The 22,782-nt window shown below is 34.9% G+C and overlaps 1 protein-coding gene across 13 annotated transcripts in view; it reads left to right on the top strand.

Annotated features, from left to right (window-relative positions):
• The window catches only part of GPHN (gephyrin), a 627,564-nt gene that overhangs the window by 528,375 nt on the left and 76,407 nt on the right, over positions 1-22,782 (top strand). For all 13 annotated transcript variants that reach the window (XM_041759177.1, XM_041759184.1, XM_041759182.1 and 10 more), the window contains 2 exons: positions 7,110-7,202; positions 18,373-18,428. In XM_041759177.1, the coding sequence (XP_041615111.1) occupies positions 7,110-7,202; positions 18,373-18,428 (149 nt within the window). The remainder of the gene's footprint in view (positions 1-7,109; positions 7,203-18,372; positions 18,429-22,782) is intronic.

The raw sequence follows: 22,782 nt of genomic DNA, 5'->3' as shown, positions 1-22,782 counted from the left end.
ATGTTGAAAAAGCTTGGAATTATTTTTAGGATACTAGGATATGTAATTCAAAATTATGGAAATTAGATTAAAAGCTTTATTTTCTGTGGAGCATTTGACAATTTATGAGACAGTGATTAAGTAATTAGTAATAAAGAAAAGTTTAAATTGTTCAAACTATAGAAAGAAAATTTTGTTTATTTGTTTATACCAAACCCTGACCCTTTGGACGTAAATGCTACCCGTTTATCAGTGACACTCTATTTATTTCACCTGGGTTTGGCAAGGTTTCCGTCATTAAATACTAAAAGAAGTAAGCACTTACTCTTAATTGAAACATTTTCTGTAACCTTAAGAACATTTTAGATACTTTTTAAAAGTACTTCCCTAAAAAATTTCTTATTCTAGACAAGTTCAATACTTTTTACTGTTACGGTTACTATTTTTAAAACTTAATATTTTATATGTAGAAAATAATATATGTAACAATGATACAGGTTATGGTACTCAATAATAAAATAGACATAATGAAACCATAACACAACTTAAAAATTAATTTATTACCAATTGCATTGCATCTTTTTGTGTTGCTATACTATGACAGTCATTTCTGGTAATCATAACATTTGCAGTTATTCCAAATTCTATAACTTGGCACAAAGCTTCTTTTTTATTTTATGACATAAGAACCATAATGTAATTCTTTACTCATCACACTGGCAGGTAATAAGTCCATCCCTAGATGGAAAAATACAAATATACAACATAATGCCACTTTGAACAAGCTATGTATTTTAAAAGCATAGAAATGTTTATTGTACTATTCCATAACCATGATTTCTAGAGTAACTAGAGAATAATTAATTTACTTGTTTTCATTAAAGGGATATTCAGGGCAGCCCGGGTGGCTCAGCGGTTTAGTGCCGCCTTCAGCCCAGGGCATGATCCTGGGGATCCGGGATCAAGTCCCGCGTCAGGCTCCCTGCGTGGAGCCTGCTTCTCCCTCTGCCTGTGTCTCTCTCTGTCTCTCATGAATAAATAAATAAAATCTTAAAAATAAACAAATAAAATAAAGGGATATTCACTTCTCAGTCATTCACCCCTTTTCAGTTTATACATATGAAACTTTCACAAATGAAAACTGTAATGCATAAATGAGATCTATAATGTCTAGTCTTTCATGTACAATGCAGATGTGGAGAAAAAAATTTATTAGAATAGGCTTGAGGGTTAAATATTTAGTGTCTGTTAAATAATCACAAAGTATTCTGAATATGCTATATTCATTTTAAGTTGGTTTTTTTTTTTTTAATGTGGTAACAACCCAAATCTGCATATGTTACATTCACCTTTCCTCTTAATCCCTACCCCTAACATTGTTCCTACCAATAGTCATTTGGCCTGAGGAAGTAAATGTACCAAGACTGCCTTCTCAACTGTTTCGGTGAACACAGTGGATAGCTATTAAGTCAAAGTAGTCTTCGTAGCTTCTCATATAGATTGGAAGGGATGGTAGTTTTTAAATGTTGCAGTATCAGTGCTGTCACAATGAAGTTAAACTTTTGAAGAATGTATAATCATCAGCAAACTGACTTATATCCTTGTTTTGTATGGGGAAGTCTTAGGTAGTATCTTTTCTTTTCAGCTTTCTGTTACCTACCACATTCGTTCTAAACTCCTGATTCGAAAAACTGATAGTGTCTTAGTTACCCAAAATGAGGATAAGAAGTCCATTTCTTGGACCACTGAAGTCAAGAGTTTCCCCTTGACTTCTTCCAAAGCCTTCTTAGAACTCCTATATCCAAAAGCCACTCGGGTATCCTAACATCCTACTTTAGACAGTAAGAAAAAAAAGCATTATCTGAACTAGAATAAATCCCCAACCAAATAAATTAAATATTTTACTTTTACCATTTAGAGACTACGTTTGGATTCAGTTCTTACAAATCATACTCAACTTTATAAATAACTCTTTATTTCTTTCTATATATGTCAACTGTTTGAATCTATAAACTCTTTCTGAAGATATTTTTTAGGCCAGTCATCCCAGTGTAAAAAAGCTAGCACTCCAAAGGGTAGAGAGTTTGTTAATGACTGTCATCATGTGGGGAGCTAGCTTATATATGAGTATCTTGCTAACAACATAAGGATTCTATCACCTTTTAACCAAGCACACCATCACTGTCTTCTTGTAGCACAAGTGAGCATACTACACAAAACAGTGTAGATCATCAACCACTCTTTTCCTGTCCTTTCTTTTTATCAATCTCTTAAGATCACTTAATTGTATATATGGACAAGGTTCCCCAAAGATACATAGCCCTACATTTAAGATTTTTTATCTCCACAGAATCTAGAAATATGCATTTATTGTTATCTTCATCAAATTTAATTCTGTATTACACAGAACTTCGAGAATATTGTGTGTGGGAAAAGATAGAACAGAATGGACACAACCTCAGATTCTCAAAGCAGAACAATAGCTTCTTGGCATACTGTCTAACTTTCTACAACTGAAATTCTCAGTGGAGACTATGAAGAGCTATAAACTCACACTATCAAATATTCCTAAGAAAGCATATTAATTATATATTGTGGAAACTGTCTTTTACTTAATATAAGTGGGGCTCTCATTGGTTTGGAGAGACTGGGAAAAAGGAATTTTGCTCATATTTTCCTGAAATTTTATCTTTTAGTAAGACCTTTAGCTCTCACAGCTTTAGCTTTCTCTAGCAAATTATAAATTTAAAACAGTCATAATATCTAATTGAGAAGTTAGTGCTGCCTGGTTCCATCCAAGCTTGAAGGCTGAGGCTCTCTAAAATCACATGGTCAAAGTTTATTCAACACCGATACTGAGGATCCACCTATAGGCAAAGAGAAGGGGTGGTTTAACTGTAGGTAAGTGTATGTAGGAATGTCCCACGTGGTTTGCAGCACTGCTATGTACTCTTTAAGTTACCAAATCATCTGGTCAGACAGTGAATAAGTCTAATATTTACTCTTTGAAGGAGCTATCCATTGTTTGTTTAGTCCTTAACCCTACTACAAGATATGGATATAGTTGCTTGTGTAGCTGAGAGGTATATCTGACATATATTCCTTCTTTTTTCTTATATTTCTGCCAACTGTAGCCCGGACCATTTTTCAATCATTTGCATATTTTTCTCCCAATCCTTTCCTTGCCCTAGGCTTTTAGACCAAAACTTGAGGTAATGCATGTTTTTTTGTCTTTGAAGAAACTTAATCTCTGATCTTAACTTGATACCACATTCAAAATCAGAATTAATCCAGTAGGGATCAAATTAATCTTAAAAATAATAACCCTGGGCAGCCCAGGAGGCTCAGCGGTTTAGCGCCGCCTTCAGTGCAAGGCGTGATCCCGGAGACGAGTCCCGCCTCGGGCTTCCTGCATGGAGCATGCTTCTCCCTCTGCCTGTTTCTCCCTGTGTCTCTGCCTCTCTCTCTCTCTCTTATGAGTAAATAAAAATAAAATCTTATAAATAAATACATACATACATACATACATACATACCCTTGGACAGCCCTGTGGCCCAGCGGTTTGGCGCTGCCTTCAGCCCAGAGTGTGATCCTAGAGACCCGGGACCGGAATCGAGTCCCATGTCAGGCTCCCTGCGTGGAGCCTGCTTCTCCCTCTGCTTGTGTCTCTGCCAATCTCTCTCTGTGTCTGTCATAAATAAATAAATAAAATCTTTTTTAAAAATAACAACTCTGTATTTAACATGAGTCCAAAATAAAAAGCTGGCTTAATTCTATTTATTATTAAATTTATATTAGTAACCTTAATTAAATGTGAAGCATTTCTTTCCAGATGAAAAATTTTATTTTTCTTTCCATGATATTTGGAAGTCTATAAAGACCAGATGGTATATGTGTGCTACAAATAATGACTTTTCTTGGGTCTTCTAAATATAGTTATATGTTAAAATGAGATAAATATTCTTATTCTTTTATAAAAGCTATTACCATTGCCCTTTGAGATATAACTCATATGCTATATAATTCACCCACTTAAAGTATATAGTTCAGGGCTTTTAGTATATTCACAGATATGTACAGCCACCACCACAGTCAATTTTAGAATTTTTTCATCACCTCACAAGAATCCCAAACTTCGCTAGCTCTCATCCTCCTCCTAACCCTTCATCACCCCCATTCAGCCCTTGGTAACTACCAGTATACTTTCTACTGTAAATGTACCTATTCTGAACATTTCATAGAGTGGGATCATACAATATGTGGTCTTTTGGACTATATTTTTCTACCTAGCATAGTATTTTCAGGATCCATCCATGTTGTAGTATGTATCAGTACCTCATTCCTTTTTTTATTGCAATAAAAACCACATTAACATAAAACTTACCATCTTAACCATTATTAATTGTATAACTCTGTGGCATTAAGTACATTCACACTGTTGTGAAACATATCTCCAGAACTTTTTCATACTGGATAACTGAAACTCTATACCCATTAGACAACTCCCTTTTTCCTCTCATCCCAGCCCCTAGTAACCACCATTCTACTTTCTGTTGCTAAGAATTTGACTACTTTATATATCTCATATAAGTGGAATTATGCACTATTTGTCTTTTTGTGGCTGATTTATTTTACTTAGCATAATGTCCTCAAGGTCTATGCATGTTGTATCATGTGACAGTTTATAAATATGTACACCACACTTTGTTTATCCATTCATCCATTGATAAACATTTGGGCTGCTTCCACCTCTTTACTATTATGAATAGTGCTACTATGAACATGAGTGTGAAAATGTTTCTTTGAGATGCTGCTTTCAACTCTTTTGGTTACATATCCAGAAGTAGAATTGATGGACCATATGCTATTTCTATTTTTAATTTTTTCAGGAACCTTCTGATTTTCGGTGGTGGTTGCACTATTTTACAATTCTACCAAGAGTGTACAGGGTTCCAGTTTCTCCACATTCTCCTCAACACTTGTTAGTTTCTGCTTTGTTTTGTTTTGTTTTTATAATACCCATCCTAATGGGAGTGAGGTGATAGCTCATTGGGTTTTTATTTTCATTTTTCTAATGATTAATGATATTGAGCATCTTCTCAAATGTTGTCGACTATTTGTATATCATTTTTTTGGAGAAATGTCTGTTCAGATATTTTGCTCATTTTTAATTGAGTTATTTGATCTTGAATATGAAAATGAGTTATTTGATCATGAATATGAAAATGTTCATATTCTTTTTGTTATTGAGTTATAGAAGTTCTTTTTTTTTTTAAGACTTTGTTTATTCATGAGAGACACGGAGAGAGAGAGAGGCAGAGACACAGGCAGAGGGAGAAGCAGGCCCCATGCAGAGAGCCCGACATGGGACTAGATCCCGTTCTCCAGGATCACACCCCGAGCTGAAGGCGGCGCTAAACTGCTGAGCCACCCGGGCTGCCCTATAGGAGTTCTTTATATATTCAAGACATTAACTATCAGATATATGATTTGCGACTGTATTCTCCCATTCCATAGATTGCCTTTTCACTCTGTTGACTGTGTCCTTTAATGCACAAAACTTTTTTTTTGCTATATAATCTTTTCTTTTAGTTTTTTTTTTGTTTTAATTCCAGTACAGTTAACACATAGTGTTATATTAGTTTCAGGTGTACAACATAATGAATCCAAACTAGACTCTCTGGTTTTACCACTTCCCTGGTCTTACTAAATATAAGTCCATAGCTCCAGGATAGCTCCAGAATAGCTACAACCCTCTAGGAATATCTGAAGCTAGAATCTGCTAAGAAATTCACCCTTCCAATTCAGCTATCACCTCCCTAAAAGGAAAGAGTTAATAACACTATCAGTATTGATCAGAGTTAAATTAAAATTTTCTTTAGGTGGCAAGAAGGACAAAGTCAAAAACACACAAACAAAGACACCCATCCAACTCTGGAAATAATGGAGTGTTCTAAATTATATGAACATCTCATGTAAATCAAATCCTGTATTACTTATAGTCTTTGGAGATACGCTTGATGTTTTTCTTTCCCCTCTTCTTTCTTTTCCACCTTCTATTTATTATTATTTTGCCTCTTTGAAATAGTAATAATAATTAAGACAGATTCTGATTAGAAGATTTAAGAAATTGGTCATGACTCTTGAAACTTTTATTCTAGCTCAAATTCCTAGGCTTTAGCTGAAAATGGTAAAACATCCAGAGTAGTTTGAATAGTCCTTTCACAAGACAGGTTACTGGTCTTCTGCTTATTTATAATCACTAATTTTTTTAGGCTAAATTTTGTTAGAATTTTATTAAAAGCCAAAGCAAAGGCTAAAATTCCTTTTGTTTACGTTTCTCCTCTTAAGGAAAACTTTCTTAATTTAAAAATGGCATTTGATCATTATAAAAAATTTGGAAATTTTCAGAAAGTATAACAAAGGAAATAAATATCATACATAATTTTAACATACTAACATAAATGCTTTATATTTTCATATATGGCCTTCTCATCTTTTTCTATTGGCATGTACACATTATATACTACATATACAGTTCTGCATGTATTTTAAATATGTGTCTTAAGAATTTTCCTGGTCAATGAATATTCTTCATGAATATTACATTAACCTGCATTAATATGATAGTATTTTATCATAAGGATAGATCATTGTCTATGTAATTTCTATATTATTGATCTTTTTATTTCTTTACTATCCTTGCTAATGTAAGCCACTAAAATAAACATGTGCATAGAGATTTATCTGTTTTCTTAGGATAGATTTCTAGAAGTGAAATTACTGGATCAACAAATATGAAAATGTTCAAAAATTGGCTTTTTAAAGAAAGTCATCTTTGGGTAGTTAAAGGATTAATGACACAACAAATTGAACACATCTTTGATGACTGTGTAGCTGCTCATATTCAAATAATCTCTGTAAGCATAGCTATTAATTGAATCTAATCTTTCATTTCAAACACAAGGATACGTGTCTTCCTTCTGTCTCCAACTCCTTGAGATAGAAATCAGGGGGTCTGACTGAGCTCATATTTAGGCCTCGCCAGACAGACATACTTACCCACCTTGTTTATGACTGCCTGCCATTGCTCTCCACATTGATATTATTCTTATTTTCTCTTTTTTCAGATGGAATGGGGCGAGTCCTTGCTCAAGATGTATATGCAAAAGACAACCTACCCCCCTTTCCAGCATCTGTAAAAGATGGCTATGCTGTCCGAGGTAAATGTTTTTGATTTTTGAGTATCATCATACTCACACTGTATTTTTTTTCTTCCGATTTTTGGCTCAGCCTAGGCACCCAGTGAGTTTTATATTTGTTTTCTGCTTGGTTATCAAAATAATTTTATTCACAGATAACAATCTGGATTAAAAGTTTCCAGTGAAAGTACTATTGTTACTTGAAAATGCTTGTTGACAAATAAATATGAAGAAACTGATAGAAATACTGTACCATAATTCATTCTTTTGACCTTTACATATATGTCAGGTAGCAGACAGTCTTGGTCTGTAAGTTTTCTCTGTGTTTTCCAGTTGAAAACATCTATGTGGTCCAAGAAAGAAGAGCAGATTCCCAGAACAAGGATCATGTAGGGTGGGCTCTACATGAACCTCTTAAAGAGAACCTCTAATTCCCTTTAAGAGCTAGATTTCAAAAGCTTTGAAACCTTAGGTGGTACACGCAACTCATACCTTTGGAGTTGCCTCAGAATGCATAAAGGTTGAAAGCAAATACTGAACAGCAATTGTCTGCTTAAAGTCTAATCTCAGAACCCAAAATGAAAATGCAATGGAATTACTTAGAAACTATTATTGGTTATTAGCTCAAGGCTAATATCACTGAAGAAATGTCTAAAAACATTTCCCAGCTTATCAGAGCTGATAAGAAGGCCAGTTCCTTTTTAATGGTTCTTTATGGAGTCTCTTACTTGTTGTTCTTTTTACCCTATCTAGTCATTAAATTATTTCATTTTTTATAATTAAATATACTCACTAATCTCCTCCATGTTCCATCACTTTCTCTTAGCAATGTCTTTTTGTGTTGGAGGCAATATAGCAAATGGTTGTGGTTATGGGCTTTGAAAAGCAAAGTAGGAGTGATCTGGGTCCCAGTACCTGTTCCATCTATGTAACTTTGAGCAAATTACTCAAAGTTTTTGAGCTTCAGTTGTCTCATCTGTAAAATGATTATAACTATAGTCATACTTACCCAACAAGTTGTGTGGATTAAATGAGACCATAGAAAGCCTTAGTAAAATATCTGGCACCAAAAACAAGCACTCAATAATTATTTTATAAAATGCTTGATAATGGTAACTGTTGTTATCACTATCATTTTTATGAAAAACATTTTCTTAGACCATCTCTGAAAAAAAGGTTAACATTTATCTGAATTGTTACTCTCCTATTCTACATAAATATAGTGGTGGAGAGGTTAATTCCTACTAGGATATTCTTTCTCAGGGATACTATCTTGGATGCACGTCATTCAGCTTGATCTCACTAAATTTAGAGTATTCCTGAAAACATGAATAACAAATCCCTCATGGCTTTTAGGACTTTTTTCTTCCAAATTTGTTCCTTCTACAGTGCTTATTATAATGAGTATTGTCCAAAAAGAGAATTATTTCAGTCTTCTAATAACCTCATTGGCTCTTCTTGTTTCTTGTTCTCCAATTGAAATGTTAGTTCTGTTTTGAACTTATAATTGGTAGCCATATAGGATTACTGTCAAATGTAAAAGAATTCTTACTTCCAGAGTAGAATAAACAATGTTAGCAAATGAAATACGAAAGGGATAAGAAAGTCTATTTTTTTACATTCTCGGTAATACAAAGAATAATATTCTCAAACAGAATGTTGTTCTGTGTTGTGTTGTTGCATGAGATAGCAGCAGCTCAATAAAAAGAAACTATTGCTCTTAGCTTTTCTGGTTGCCAAAAGAGCCTTATTAGCCTACATGAGCCTTAAAAGAGCCTTTTCTGCTAATGTAGAATCTACCAAAGAAATTTTATATAAAATTACCATCTGGAGGGATCCCTGGGTGGCGCAGCAGCTTGGCACCTGCCTTTGGCCCAGGGCGCGATCCTGGAGACCGGGGATCAAATCCCACATCGGGCTCCCGGTGCATGGAGCCTGCTTCTCCCTCTGTCTATGTCTCTGCCGCTCTCTCTCTCTCTCTGTGACTATCATAAATTTAAAAAAAAAAATTTTTTTTAAATTACCATCTGGAATCTTATTTATTCTTTTGTTTTGAAGTAGTGGTATTTTTAGTTATTTCACACACACACAAATAAAAAACATCTAACATCTCACAATATGAGACATTCAACAGACTATTATGTAGCTCTTTCATATTATTTTTTTCCTGTGAAGTGTTGCTAGTGTTGCTATATCTTAAGATACAGAATATATAACAGAGACATAATGCATAACAGATAACCATTTTGATATGGTTATATCTCAAAAGTGGGAATGTTTGCTATGCCCTTGTATATATACCAACATCATAATTAAGGTAGCAAAAGCCATCTGTGAGCAGAGGCATGATCCTAGTCTCGTCAGTGTTAGAACACCACCCACAGGCAGTGTTTGGTAAAGAATATCCTTGTGCTGTTGTGGCTCTCTACCACTCTACTTTGTGTACCTTCTTCTCTCCACCCCTGTCTTCCTTTACTCCCATTCCTTTCCCCCACTCCCCTTATTGTCCCTTTTTTCTTCTCCTCTGCCTTTGCCGTAGGCCTTCCAGTAATAACCAGTGGCACCTGTGAACATTGCTAACCCTGTAGGTGTAAAGAGGTTGCTAACTTGCTCTGGGATCACTAAGCATTAGCCAGTATCCTTCAGAAACATGTGGCATAAAACTCCAAACCAGTTGGAGGATCACTTGCTTTAAGGTATGTGGGTTGAAAAAATCAAGACAGTAAAAAGTAACTAAGCAAATAAGAAATAGGAACAGCTTAAAAAAAAAAAAGAAGGCAAGAAAGAATAGAGTTTAAAGAAGGCAGGAATCAAGCGATGATGATATAATAGGAAGACCTATAACCTAATAAACCTAAAGCTGCATTCAGGATGGAGTGTGTGGCTTGTTTGTTTTGTTTTGTAAAAGAGGAAGGTAGAGATTTATTTTTGGTACTGGCAGCTGGGCAAAGTGACAGGCTAAAGTCTTAAAAATCAACCTCTCCCAGAATGAATTTGAAAGGTAAAAGAAAATGAAAGTAGCATGTTACCAATTAAGATCAATACTATATTTTTATTAATATTTTTGAAGAGTTATTTCTCCCTTCACACTGATTAAGAAATGCACTGATGCATTTCCACCTTGCTGTAGAGCTTTGTCTCACAGTTTCTTTGGAATTTCTTTGGAGATGTTAATAAAGGCAAAAGTACTTCACTTCACATCCCAAGTTCAGCTTTCTTGAAACTTTTCAATTCAAAAGGCGTATCCTTTCAGAATTTATTTTACAGGGATGATTTAGAAAGAGGGAAACATCTGAAAAAGCCACTAATTATTTTGAGAACCATATATAACAAGCAATTCTGGAAGGATGTAAGACAAATCCTTGCCACTTGGGTAAATTTTAAATTTTTCTTTTTTACATTCTGATTGAAATACATACTTATGAAAATACAGAAAATACAGAAAATTAAAAAGAACATTTTAAAATTACCCATTATTTTACTGCCTAGCCACTATTAACATTTTGTTGTACTTCCCTTTCAGTGGGTTAAAGTACATACTAAAATTCAGTATAAAAAAAAATAAAAATAAAAATAAAAAAAAAAATAAAATTCAGTATAATCTCTGATTTAGAGCTTTTGTTCTTTCACAAAAGCCATGTTCTAGGGTTTCTATTTCTTCCATCTAAATCCCTGGTAACGGCTAGTTTTCCATTTGATAAACTATTGCCTTCCACTATAGGTCACTCTGGATGAAGAAGAGGGCCTTATGATTTGGGAATATTACTCAAGTGAACAGAGAGGTATTTGGATTAATTAATCTTGATCAATTCCAGAAAGCTTAAAATACTGTATTTAAGGAAATAGAACCTCTTTTCCCAATACTAACAATAAATGGGCATTTTTTTACTGGAAGATGATGGTAAAGAATATAAAATACTTACTCATCTGTCCTACTCTTAATTTCCTGCTTTCCATAAGAAAAAGCCACAGATTTAAAATTCCAAACAACTCTCCTGATTTTATCCTCAATATAATTGCAGCAAGTATTAATCTTGTTGCACTAGTCTTATCACCTTCTCTTGCCCCCATCCAACACTTTCTATAATCTTAATTTTAGTATACACACAAATACTATTATTCTGTTGCCTATCATCCATCCTTAGACAGTTTCGTTCCATAATCAATTCTTAATCCCTCTTCCTGTTTCTTCTGTCAAAAATACTTCTTAGGGCCTCTGAAAGTTATGCTATCTCTATAGCCTCAGTTTATTCAGTCTTACCATGGAAATGTTGAAAGTCTTTATTATTGAAAATAAATGTAGCTATAAAGTGTTTGTTTCAGGAGGCTTACAGAGAGTTTCCCATATGACTAGAAAATGAAGGATAATTCTATGGCAAAGGGCTCAGGGAAGATCATTTTCTACACACTGCCACAATGAATAGTTATCTAATGGTATCCATTTAAAAATGATATAATCTTTAAACAGGTGAAGATGACTAAAGTGTTTTCTGGACATTAAAAAAAAAAAGAAGGTAGAAGTGGGAGCACCTTCAGGGTCTAGCATTAAGCATTATGAATAAGTTAAATAATGCATTTGCTGCATTATGTAATTTGGTTCATTTTAGCTTTATCACTTCCTTCAAATTAAATTCTACAGTTACAAAAAAGGAAAAAAAACACTTATTAAGAGAAATTTCTAAATATGGAGAGTGGGGATTCTAAGCCTCTACAGTAATCCTTGAATCCATCCATCTTTTCCAATTGCATACTGTGGCTTACTTAGTTTATTTCTTTTCCAAGCGTTAGATTCATATTCCAACATACCTCCGCTTCTGCTTCTTCTCAATAGTGAGCCTTGGTGATAACATAAAATCAGGATTTCTGTTGTAGTTCACTAATTTTTTTTACTCCTTACTCTTTCTTTAAGCTCGAATTTGTCTATATTCAATTCAATCTTAGAGCACTCTACTCCTCAAAAAGGGTAATTCATGAACCAACACCATTAGCATCAGCTTGTTGGAAATAAATATAGAACCTCAAGCCCTATCCCAGACCTACTGAATCAGAATCTGTATTTTAACAAGATCCCTAGGTAATTTGTACACACATTAAGGGTTGAGAAGTACTGTTACAAAGGAAATAATAATAATAAAAAAAAAAACTTCTCTCTTGCTACCAAGAACCTTCTATAATGTGGTTTGATTGAGCCTTCTTTAGCTAGCAATATAGAGACATGTTTCCCAGATAGAAATTTTCAGGGCAAGGTGAAGAACATTAATGTCAGTGAACACATATTCTCTCTCCAGTCAGTGCACCTTCTCTGCTCCTTAGAATCACTTAAGGACTCTTACAGATATTGGCCTTCTTGAAACTCCATAGCAGACTTGCCTCCAAATGATCTCCAGCCACTCATTATTCAGAGACATTTATTTGGAGCATTTGTGCAGAATACTGATATAAGGCATTTTGAGTGAAGGTGTATTTGCATGTGTGGGGAAACAGGAGACCAGAAGGTTGAAGAGCAGAGGGTTTCAAAAAAAGAAATAAAGTGTTCTCTATCTTTGAGGAGTTCATAATCTAGCTGTAGAAATTAAACATACACATTTTTGAAATTATTCAAGAAAGTTTAGAAAACACAGTACTAATATGTACAAATCAGTCTACAAACTTCCCACCTAAGTATGGAAGTGCCAAATTCATTTCTTTAATCTTTTAACAAATATTTATTGAAAATCAGTGATGAGCTAGGAACTATGCTAGACAGAATGGCAACATAATCTAAGTTATTATATAAAATTAACCAAAGCAGTCTTTCTAAAAATTCTAAGGATAGTCAATGTTGACTCATATTTGAAAACTATTTGCATGGACCAGCAAGAAAGGGATGGAAGGCATTCGAAATACAGTATTTTGTGTTTAAAAACATTATTTATTTTTCATTTATGCATACATCCTTCTAAGTAGATTCTTAGGAGCCATGCTCATTCATTTATTGAACATTTTTAATACTTCACATATTGAAATTTAATTGACTACCTATTATGCAGCAAATGCTACAGATTCCTCTGAGACAAATAAGCAAATAATTGCAAATAATTAGGAAACCAAAATTAGAATTATTTTGGGAATACACTGGGGAAACAAAAGAGAAAGTAGCTGACTCTTGGGGGAAGAGGAGTCAGATATGACTTCATAAAAAAGATGACACTTGAGCTGAGTCTTAAAAGCTAAGAAGTCTTTAATCAGAAGGCACAGATAAGAAAAGGACACTCCAAGCACTATACACACCAAGAAGTAGTGTATATTATGGAGCTGGAATATTAGTCATCTTGGTACTCTCAAGGAGCTACAGTTCTAGAAATTGAGAGTGGCTAGGGCATAAGATACAAGGAGGATATGAACTAGAGGCCTTTGCACATAGGTGAAGATCTTTAGATGGAGCATTTCCACTTCCTACTTATCCTTCTCCCCCTGTCCCTCCCTCTCTTATCTCTCTCGCACTCACATACCCCTTCTGCCTACTTACCTTTTATTCATCCTTCATATCCAAACCAGAAATATTTTTATCCCGGTGGCTTTCCCTGACCCTCCAGTATAGTTCAGGCACTTTAATTATATGCTTTCATAAAACTATATTCCTTTCTTTTAGAATGGTTTCCTTAATCTGCGTTTATGTATTTATTAATGTGATTATTTGATTAATATCTCCTCCACTACATCAATGGCTTTAACTGCACCCATAAGAAGAGACATATTAAATACATTATACACACACATAAGTAACATATACAATATATAAATGTACATTTGCACACATATAGAAACAAAAATAAGTTTAATGAAACAATATTCATCCTTACCATGTATGCTGAAATGTATTTCTATTCATTCTCATTTTAAAATTTGTTTACCGGCATCCCGGGTGGCTCAGCAGTTTAGAGCCGCCTTCAGCCCAAGGCGTGATCCTGGAGACCTGGAATCGAGTCCCACGTCAGGCTCTCTGCATGGAGCCTGCTTCTCCCTCTGCCTGTGTCTCTACCTCGCTCTCTCTGTGTCTCTCATGAATAAATAAATAAAACCTTTTTAAAAAATTGTTTACAAGTTTACTTTATAGCCCACCACCATATTTGGTCCAGTGTTTGAAAAACATTGCAGCAAATTGGCACTGCATTAGAATAGAAACCATGTCTGGTTTTACTCCACTCTGTCCCAGCACCTAATATGACACTTAGGACATAGACTGGATAGAAATTTAGTGAGTGAATGAAAGGAACAAAAAGCTTTAAAAGATGCTAGTTTTAAAGAATTATTATCCCAAATTTTATCAACAAGAAAACAGAAGTTCAGAGAAAGGCTTAATAATTTGCTGAGGCAAGAGAAACAAAAGCAAAAATGAACTATTGGGACTTCATCAGGGTAAAAAGCTTGCACAGCAAAGGAAACAAGAAAACTAAAAGGCAGCCTGCAGAATGGGAGATATTTGCAAATACCTCATCAGATAAAGGGTTAGTATCCAAAGTCTATAAGGAACTCTTCAAACTCAACACCCAAAACCGAATAATCCAGTGAGTAAATGGGCAGAAGACATGAACAGACATTTCTCCAAAGAAGACACACAAATGGCCAATAAACACATGAAAAAATGCTCCATATCACCTGGCATCAGAGAAATACAAGTTATAACCACAATGAGATACCTCCTCACACCAGTCAGAATGGCTAAAATTAACAAGTCAGGAAACAACAAATATTGGTGAGGATGGGGAGAAAAGGGAACCCTCTTACACTGTTAGTGGGAATGCAAGTTGGTACAGCCCACTCTGGAAAACAGTATGGAGGTTCCTCAAAAAGTTATACACACACACACACACACACACACACTCAAATATTACTCAGCCATCAAGAAGAATGAAATCTTGTCACTTTCAACAACATGGGTGGAGCTAGAGAGTATAATGCCAAATGAAATAAATCAGTCAGAAAAAGACAAATACCATATGTTTTCATTCATGTGTGGAATTTAAGAAACAAAATAGATGAACGTAGGGGAAAGGAGGAAAAAATAAGATGAAAAGAGAGAGGGAGGCAAACCATAAGAGACTCTTAACTATAGGAAACAAACTGAGGGATACTGGAAGGGAAGTAGGTAGGGGGATGGAGTAATTGGTGATGAGCATTAAGGAGAGCATGTGATGTGATGAGCACTGGGTGTTACATGCAATTGATGAATTACTGAACTCTATATCTTAAACTAATGATGTATGACTAATTTAATTTTAAATTTTTAAAAAATGAAAAAAATTTTGCTGTAGGTCCTGAGGCTATTAATAGGCAGAACCAGGGTTCAGATTCAGCCTTGTTTTACTTTAAAAATCCTGCTAATTTCCTCTTATGCAAGAGGTAAAAGAGAAATGTCTAGGTTGCTTGTAAGAGATGGCAAGCTGGTAATGCTTCTAGTAGAAAAAATCATTTAAGATAACTTTATTCATACTTAAGACATAGTGTGAAATTCTGAAAGATAATTGACGTTTTAACTTTATAGAGTTAGAAAATCAAAATTCACTTTAAGATACTATAAAAATAAATGAGAGGATAGATAAAATAAGATTGGTAAAGTTGATAATTGTGGAAGCAATGATTCTATGTCTGTCTTATGTCTATTTTAAATTGTTCACTTTAAAAGAAAAATTTTTAAACACAAATTGGGGGGCACATGGGTGGCTCAGTTCATTAAGTGTCTGCTTTCAGCTCAGGTCATGATCCTGGGGTCCTGGGATCAAGTTCTGCGTTAGGCTCCCTGCTTGGCGAGGAGTCAGCTTCTCCCTCTGCCCTTCCCTCTACTCATGCTCTCTCTCTTTCTCACATTCTCTCTTTCTCAAATAAATAAAATCTTTAAACACACATGCACACACAAAAGCAGCTTAATAAGAATAGCATTACAGGAAAACTATTCTTTTTTTTTTTTTTTCAGGAAAACTATTCTTGTTTTTCAAGTAAGCACTGAAAATATAATAGGATTTCAAAAAACACAAAAAAGCTTAAGACTTTATTAACTAAAATAATGTCTCTAAAGCACAAGATACAACATCTAGTACATAGAAAAAAACTTAATTTTTGTTCCTTTCTACATCAGGTTAACTAAAACCATCTATGCAAAAAAGGGACTCCTTATAAACAATATTACCTATAAGCCTTTAGAAAAACACCACTTTGTAGTCACATTTTTTTTTTTTTTAATGAATTTTGGGAAGCCTGGGTGGCTCAGTCATTTGAGCATCCAACTCTGGATTTCGGCTCAAGTTATGATCTCAGGGTCCTGGGATTGAGCCCAGCATTGGGCTCTGTGCTCAGCGCAGTCAGCTAGTCCTGCTCCTTCTGCTCCTCCCTGCCACCTCCCACTCTGCTCATATGTACAAGCACGTATGCTCTTTTTCTCTCCCAAATAAAGAAAAATCTTTTTTGAAAAATTCATAAAAATTAAAAGTGAATCTCGTATGTCTTTTTTTTTAATATTTATTTATTCATGAGAGACACAGAGAGAGAGAGGCAGAGACATAGGCAGAGGGAGAAGCGGGCTCCCCACAGGGAGCCCTACACGGGATTCCATCTTGGATCCCGGGTCACACCCTGAGCCGAAGGCAGGTGTCCAACCGCTGAGCCACCCAGGCGTCCCTCATATGTCTTTTTTAAGAGAGAAATACTTTTTTATTATTTATCAGCATGATTGCAAATATAATTTAAATATTAATATAGAAAATTAATTTTTCAGTGTATGAATCCACAAATCCTTGCTGTATGCAGATGACATGGAAGTAATGGTCATGATCATAAAACACATTAGATAGGCACTGCCTTGCCAGTAGCATAGATCTAAATCCACATCATAGTTGAAAAAAGCTTTTGAATACATTTCTCTCCAGGAATATTTTTTCATCCAATAATATAATTTTACTATACTATATATAGAAAAAAAATGGATGTTTTTCCATCTCAATTCTGAAAGTGTTTCTTTTGACTTAAAAAAAAATCGTGGCGGGCAGCCCAGGTGGCTCAGCATTTTAGTACCACCTTCAGCCCAGGGCCTGATCCTGGAGACCTGGGATCGAGTCCCACATCAGGCTCCCTACATGGAGCCTGCTTCTCCCTCTGCCTGTGTCTCTGCCTCTCTCTCTCTCTCTCTCTCTCTCTCTCTCTCTCTCTCCCTGTGTCTCTCATGAATAAATAAATAAAATCTCTAAAAATAAAAATAAATAGTGGAAATTGTAATGCAGAACTGCGTTATTATGATTTAGAAATAGCATTTTGACCCCCTTTTTTTTTTAAATACTGTATTGGGAATTAAGGAACTATATTTTAGTCCTAGCTCTGCCACTAACCAGAACTTGTCAACCTAAGTTCCTTCATTCTGTAACTCATTTTCTTCAAATGTGAAATGAAAAAAAGAAGATATGTTTTTTTTCTACTCAACTGGGTTATTCTGAAAATCAGACTGGGTGATAAATAAGAATAGTATGAATAGTTTGAAATTTATAGAAAAATGGAAAAATATGAATATCAACAGTACTTTATCTGTATAGATAAGATATATCCACAATAGTGTATACATGCATCACACATACATACCCATAGAAAAGGTGGTATATTTATTTAGGAGGAGGCTAGAAGAAATAATTTTATTTAAAAAGTACAAGTATATGTGGTTCCCAGGTGGATCAGTCAGTTGAGCTTCCAACTCTTGGTTTCAGTTCAGGTTATGATCTTATGAGTTGTAATCTCATGGATTGTGGGATCAGCCCACATTGGCCTCCCTGCTCAGCAGCAAGTCTGCTTGAAAATTTTCTCCCTCTGCCTCTCCCCTGACTCACACATGCTTTCTCTCTTTCACTCTCTCTCTCTCTAAAATAAATAAATCTTTAAAAAAATTAAAATTACAAGTATGGAAATTATGGAGCAACAGGAAGACAATCTCCAGCAACACCAAGAAAGGGCACAATTAGGACCACTTTTACTGGTACATGTGAATGATGGGTACAAAGATCAAACTAGTAGTAACAATACCATTGTCTGGTCTAGAAGATTAGAAAAATATTGCACTTTCCTGAAGCCTTATCTGATGATTTGAGTCAAATTTTAGAATTCCAGTACTAGATCCTTATTCCTTGCTATAGGTCCATTTTGATGTTTGTTCTTGATTCTGTTCACCTCACAGCTGCCGATGGCCCAGGAGATCGTTTCATCATTGGGGAATCCCAAGCTGGTGAGCAGGTGAGATACTTAGGCCTGAAAGGCTCTGAAGATTTCAGCGTCATGGACTTCTAGCATCGAATTCTAAGCTTCTACCATCATTGCAATGAAAATCTTAGCGATGGATTAGACAGGTTATCAAAGAGATTAAAGGATGGTTCTTATGAGAAAGAACCAACAGAATTATTTTTTAACTGAAAGAAATCTGCGTCTATTAATATATAACATGGTATTTTTGGTATAGCTCACAGACATGCCCCACAAGAATTTTCCAGTCCTGTGATTAGATGATTCTTTCTTCCTGTATAAACATTAATATTCTCAGTAGAACTATAGTTTCTAGGTGATCTCAGACTTTTCTCCAACTTGTGTTACAAACAGGGAAAATTAGAAGAAGCAAATTTTTTAACCTCTCTAGCTAATCACTTAGATAAGGTTTTCTCACTGGGAAGCTAGCCAGTGAACAGGTGTACATATATTTCTATTAAGAAATGAAGCACTAATGGACCATAATGGAAGTACAGTAGAAGTCCTCTTATTTAATGCTTTTGACACTAGTAATTGGCCATTTAATTGGAAACAAGTGGAAAATTATTATACAAGAATCTAACAGCCTCAAACTTAAGCAGTGTTGAAGCAACATTATGTTTAAGAGGAAATATAAAACATGCATTAATCCAGTGAATTTTGAAGCTTGGTTAAAAGAGCGCCTACCTTATTAAATAGAACTAGAAGAAGACCAAGATACTTTTTTCTTTTGCTACCACCAAGCATTCATAAGCATTATATAAAAATAAAGGAGGGAATGAATGAATGAATGAATGAATGAATGAATGAATGAGTGAGTGAATGAGTGTGGAGGTTTGAGCAAAAGCTATGTCCCATGCCTTTTCTTCCTTGGCTTAGTATGTACTCCCATATGTACTGAAAATATGGAGAATTTGAGGAAGTATATAGAATAATGGTGCTTGCGGTGGTGACTCCAGCTACCTCATCCCTACATCCAAGCATTGAAGAGAACTGTGTATAGATCTCTGAAGCCAAGCCTGGCACTATAGTAATTAGATGCTGTACACAGGCTGGTTTAGTCTCCATGACTGTTTTCCTGACAAAAAGAACCAGCTAGGCCATTTTTATAAATGACTTGTATTATGATCTCATAATTTATTTGACTTCTTGATATGTATTTCAGCCAGTGTTGGATGTCTGAAGCATCCATTTGTATAGCAAAGCCACAGAGTACCAATTATTCTAGGTCTCTGATCTTCAATTGAGTCTTATTATCAAACATACCTACCGTGTGTGCCAGGCACTGTGTTGGCTTCTAGGGAAGATAAAACAGATTAAGATATGATTTCTACTCTTAAGGAGTTTACATCTAGTGGAGGAGACAATATAAATAACTAAATATAATAAGTGTTAAACTAATGCTATCAGTCATGTACTGTGGAGCACAATAGGGAGGTTGAGCATTTCATCCTAGAAGGATTAAGAAAATAACATTGGAACTGGACCAGGAGAGGATTTTACAAAAACAGAAATGAGAAAAGGACATTTCAGGCCAAGAGAACAGTATAAATCAAGACACAGAGGTGTTTTTAAAAATTGCGTGGAATGTTTAGGAAACTGCAAATAGTTTGTGGTAGTCAAAGCCTAGTACAAATAGTAGATAGGTAACAGATTAATAAGTACCTTATGGTCTTAAACTTTACTTACTAGTTAAGACTTCCAACTGTACTAGAAAACTAGGAACACAAAAAATTCATGAACCATAAAAGTTGCTAACTTCTTGTAAGTTCAATGGGGAAAAAAGATGAAAACTATTTTTAAAAATGGGGTTTCTCTTTAAGTTATCTATGATATCCTTTATGTATAACTAAGGTATTATACAGACTTTATAGCAATTTCAGAGATCTTACAAGAGCCAAAATGCTCACTTCTTGAAAGTACATACACTTGAGAATTAGGTGCCATTGCATTCACTGAGACTTTAAGTTTTTTACAAGTTGATTTCAAAATAATTTTTTGGTGTACCAAAAAACTTGACTTTAAATCACTCACTGATCCTATTGATTAGCACTGGACACTGTCAAAGAAAATAATTACATGATTATAAAGTGCTGTCATTGGGCAAATCTCAAAAAAACCCAACACAATTTCTATTAAGGAAAAAAATAAATATTTTAACCATTTTTACTTTATATTAAAACATATAAGGTATGTCAATAAAAATAAAAAATAAGGAGTTACTCTTAAAGAGTTGTTACTCTTAACAATCTAAAGGAAATACTTCATGTATTCCTAGAGTTTTTCAACGATTCCATTCAATTGAGGTTTATGTGTTTACTCTAAGTGGATATATAAATATAAATCCAATGATATCTTTTACATTGGATCTCATATAAGTGAGCTGGTAGGAAGTCTTCACCTGTCATACAGATTTACTAATCTTAGGAGTCAAATTTTATATTTAATAATCACACATAAACACTTCTCAAGAGTTGGTCTAAGCCAAGAAGTAGAGAAGATTACATGTACAACCACGATAAAACTTAAAGTAAATTTACAGAGTATGGTACATTAAACCTCATTAAATTGAGGCAGGGCTCCAGGCTCACACACTTCAGCCTAAGAAGCAACTGCCCTGAAATTCACTTTAAGATTCACTTCCTGCCTGAGCCAAAAGGCACTTTCAACAAAAGAAGAACCTGTTTAGGCCTAAATTAAATATGTTTGTTCCATAGGCTCTGAAGATAGTTTTAGTGTTAGTACTTCTGCTAAAAAAATACATCTATAAAAACTTTAATACTTTTCATCAAAAATCATGGCACTGCAAAATGGCATGTATGGTAAGATGTCCCAGACAATGAATAATACCTAGATTGAACTTTTTTTAAATTTTAATGCTTGGGCCCTAAACTTTTCATATGAAATCCTAGGCAGCATGGTGGTAGAAAATCACATAAAAATGTAACCATTCCAAAAAGCCTGGAATGTCTTTTATTCAAATATCAGAAGAAGAGACTATAAGATATATAGCTCAAGGCCAGAGCTAATCCCAAGAATCTCTGTGGGAGATTAGCTGTGGGAGAAGAGCAGGGAGAACATTGGCGTTTCAAGCCAAGAAGTATGGAATACTCCATGCATGTAGTTGTCAGCTACTGAGATCATTAATGTTCATTCATTCATTCTATAAATATTTACTCATCACCACCTTTGTGCTAGACACTTTCTAGGCTTTGGATGATAGAGCAATGAATATTTCTGGTAAAGGGGTGATTAAACAGACTATATCCAAGAAATAGAGTTTTAAGGGAAACTAACAAAGGAATGTTAAGCACCCAGGTGCTAACAACAGTGACACTCCATTACCAACCACCTCTGGGTCTGACAGGGCAAAGAGAAAGAGTGGTACCTGGACCTGGGGAAGGTTCATAGCTATGGGATAGGACTACCCAATAGGAGCTGTGGCCCTCAATAGTAAAGATGATAGAGCCATCCCCAAACTGCAGCCCAGCAGTTTCCCTTCCTCCTATCCTGTAATCTCTTGACCGCTTCCATTGGCTGAACCTAATCAGAAGCCAGAGTTATGGGAACCTGGTTGAAATAGTGTATAGAGGTCAGCCTTGTGGCCCACAGCACAGGATAGAAAATGAAGATAGAAAATGAACCTGGTTGAAATAGTGTATAGAGGTCAACCTTGTGGCCCACAGCACAGGATAGAAAATGAAGATCTTGAGGGGCAAACAAAAAATAAATAACTGTCTTTGTAAGGCTTATATTCTAGAATATAACAATGCATTAAACACTGTACCTAGCATAAATTGAAGGATTTGATAATTTTAGCTATTGGTGGTGTTGTTTGCAGCAATATTATTTTTTAAAGTTTTCTTTTTTTAAAAGATTTTATTTATTCATTCATGAGAGACAGAGAGAGAGGCAGAGATGCAGGCAGAGGGAGAAGCAGGCTCCATGCAGAGAGCCTGATGTGGGATTCGATCCCAGGTCTCCAGGATCCAGGGCAAAGGCAGGGGCTCAACCACTGAGCCACCCAGGCGTCCCGCTGCAATATTATTGAAAGAAGATTTCTAAGGCTGTTAAGATAAATAAATTTCTTGTTTTACTTTGTACATCCAATATTTTTGGATTGGATTAAGGTATTTTTCCTTAATCATTCCCTAAATTTTTTTAATGTGGTAGAAATATATAACATAAAATGTACCATCATAACCATTTTTAAGCATACATTTCAGTAATGTTAAGTCTATCTGCATTGTTGTGACTTAAGATTTTAAATACTTAAAAACATATATCTTTAGAAAGATCTCTCTTTATCAGGAAATAAATAATATCTCAGAATCTTCTTTTAGAGGAA

The sequence above is a fragment of the Vulpes lagopus genome, chromosome 6 (assembly GCF_018345385.1).
Source record: "Vulpes lagopus strain Blue_001 chromosome 6, ASM1834538v1, whole genome shotgun sequence".
Lineage (NCBI taxonomy): Eukaryota > Metazoa > Chordata > Mammalia > Carnivora > Canidae > Vulpes > Vulpes lagopus.
Note: the sequence above shows the minus strand (reverse complement) of the source record. Positions and strands in the feature narration are given on the sequence as shown.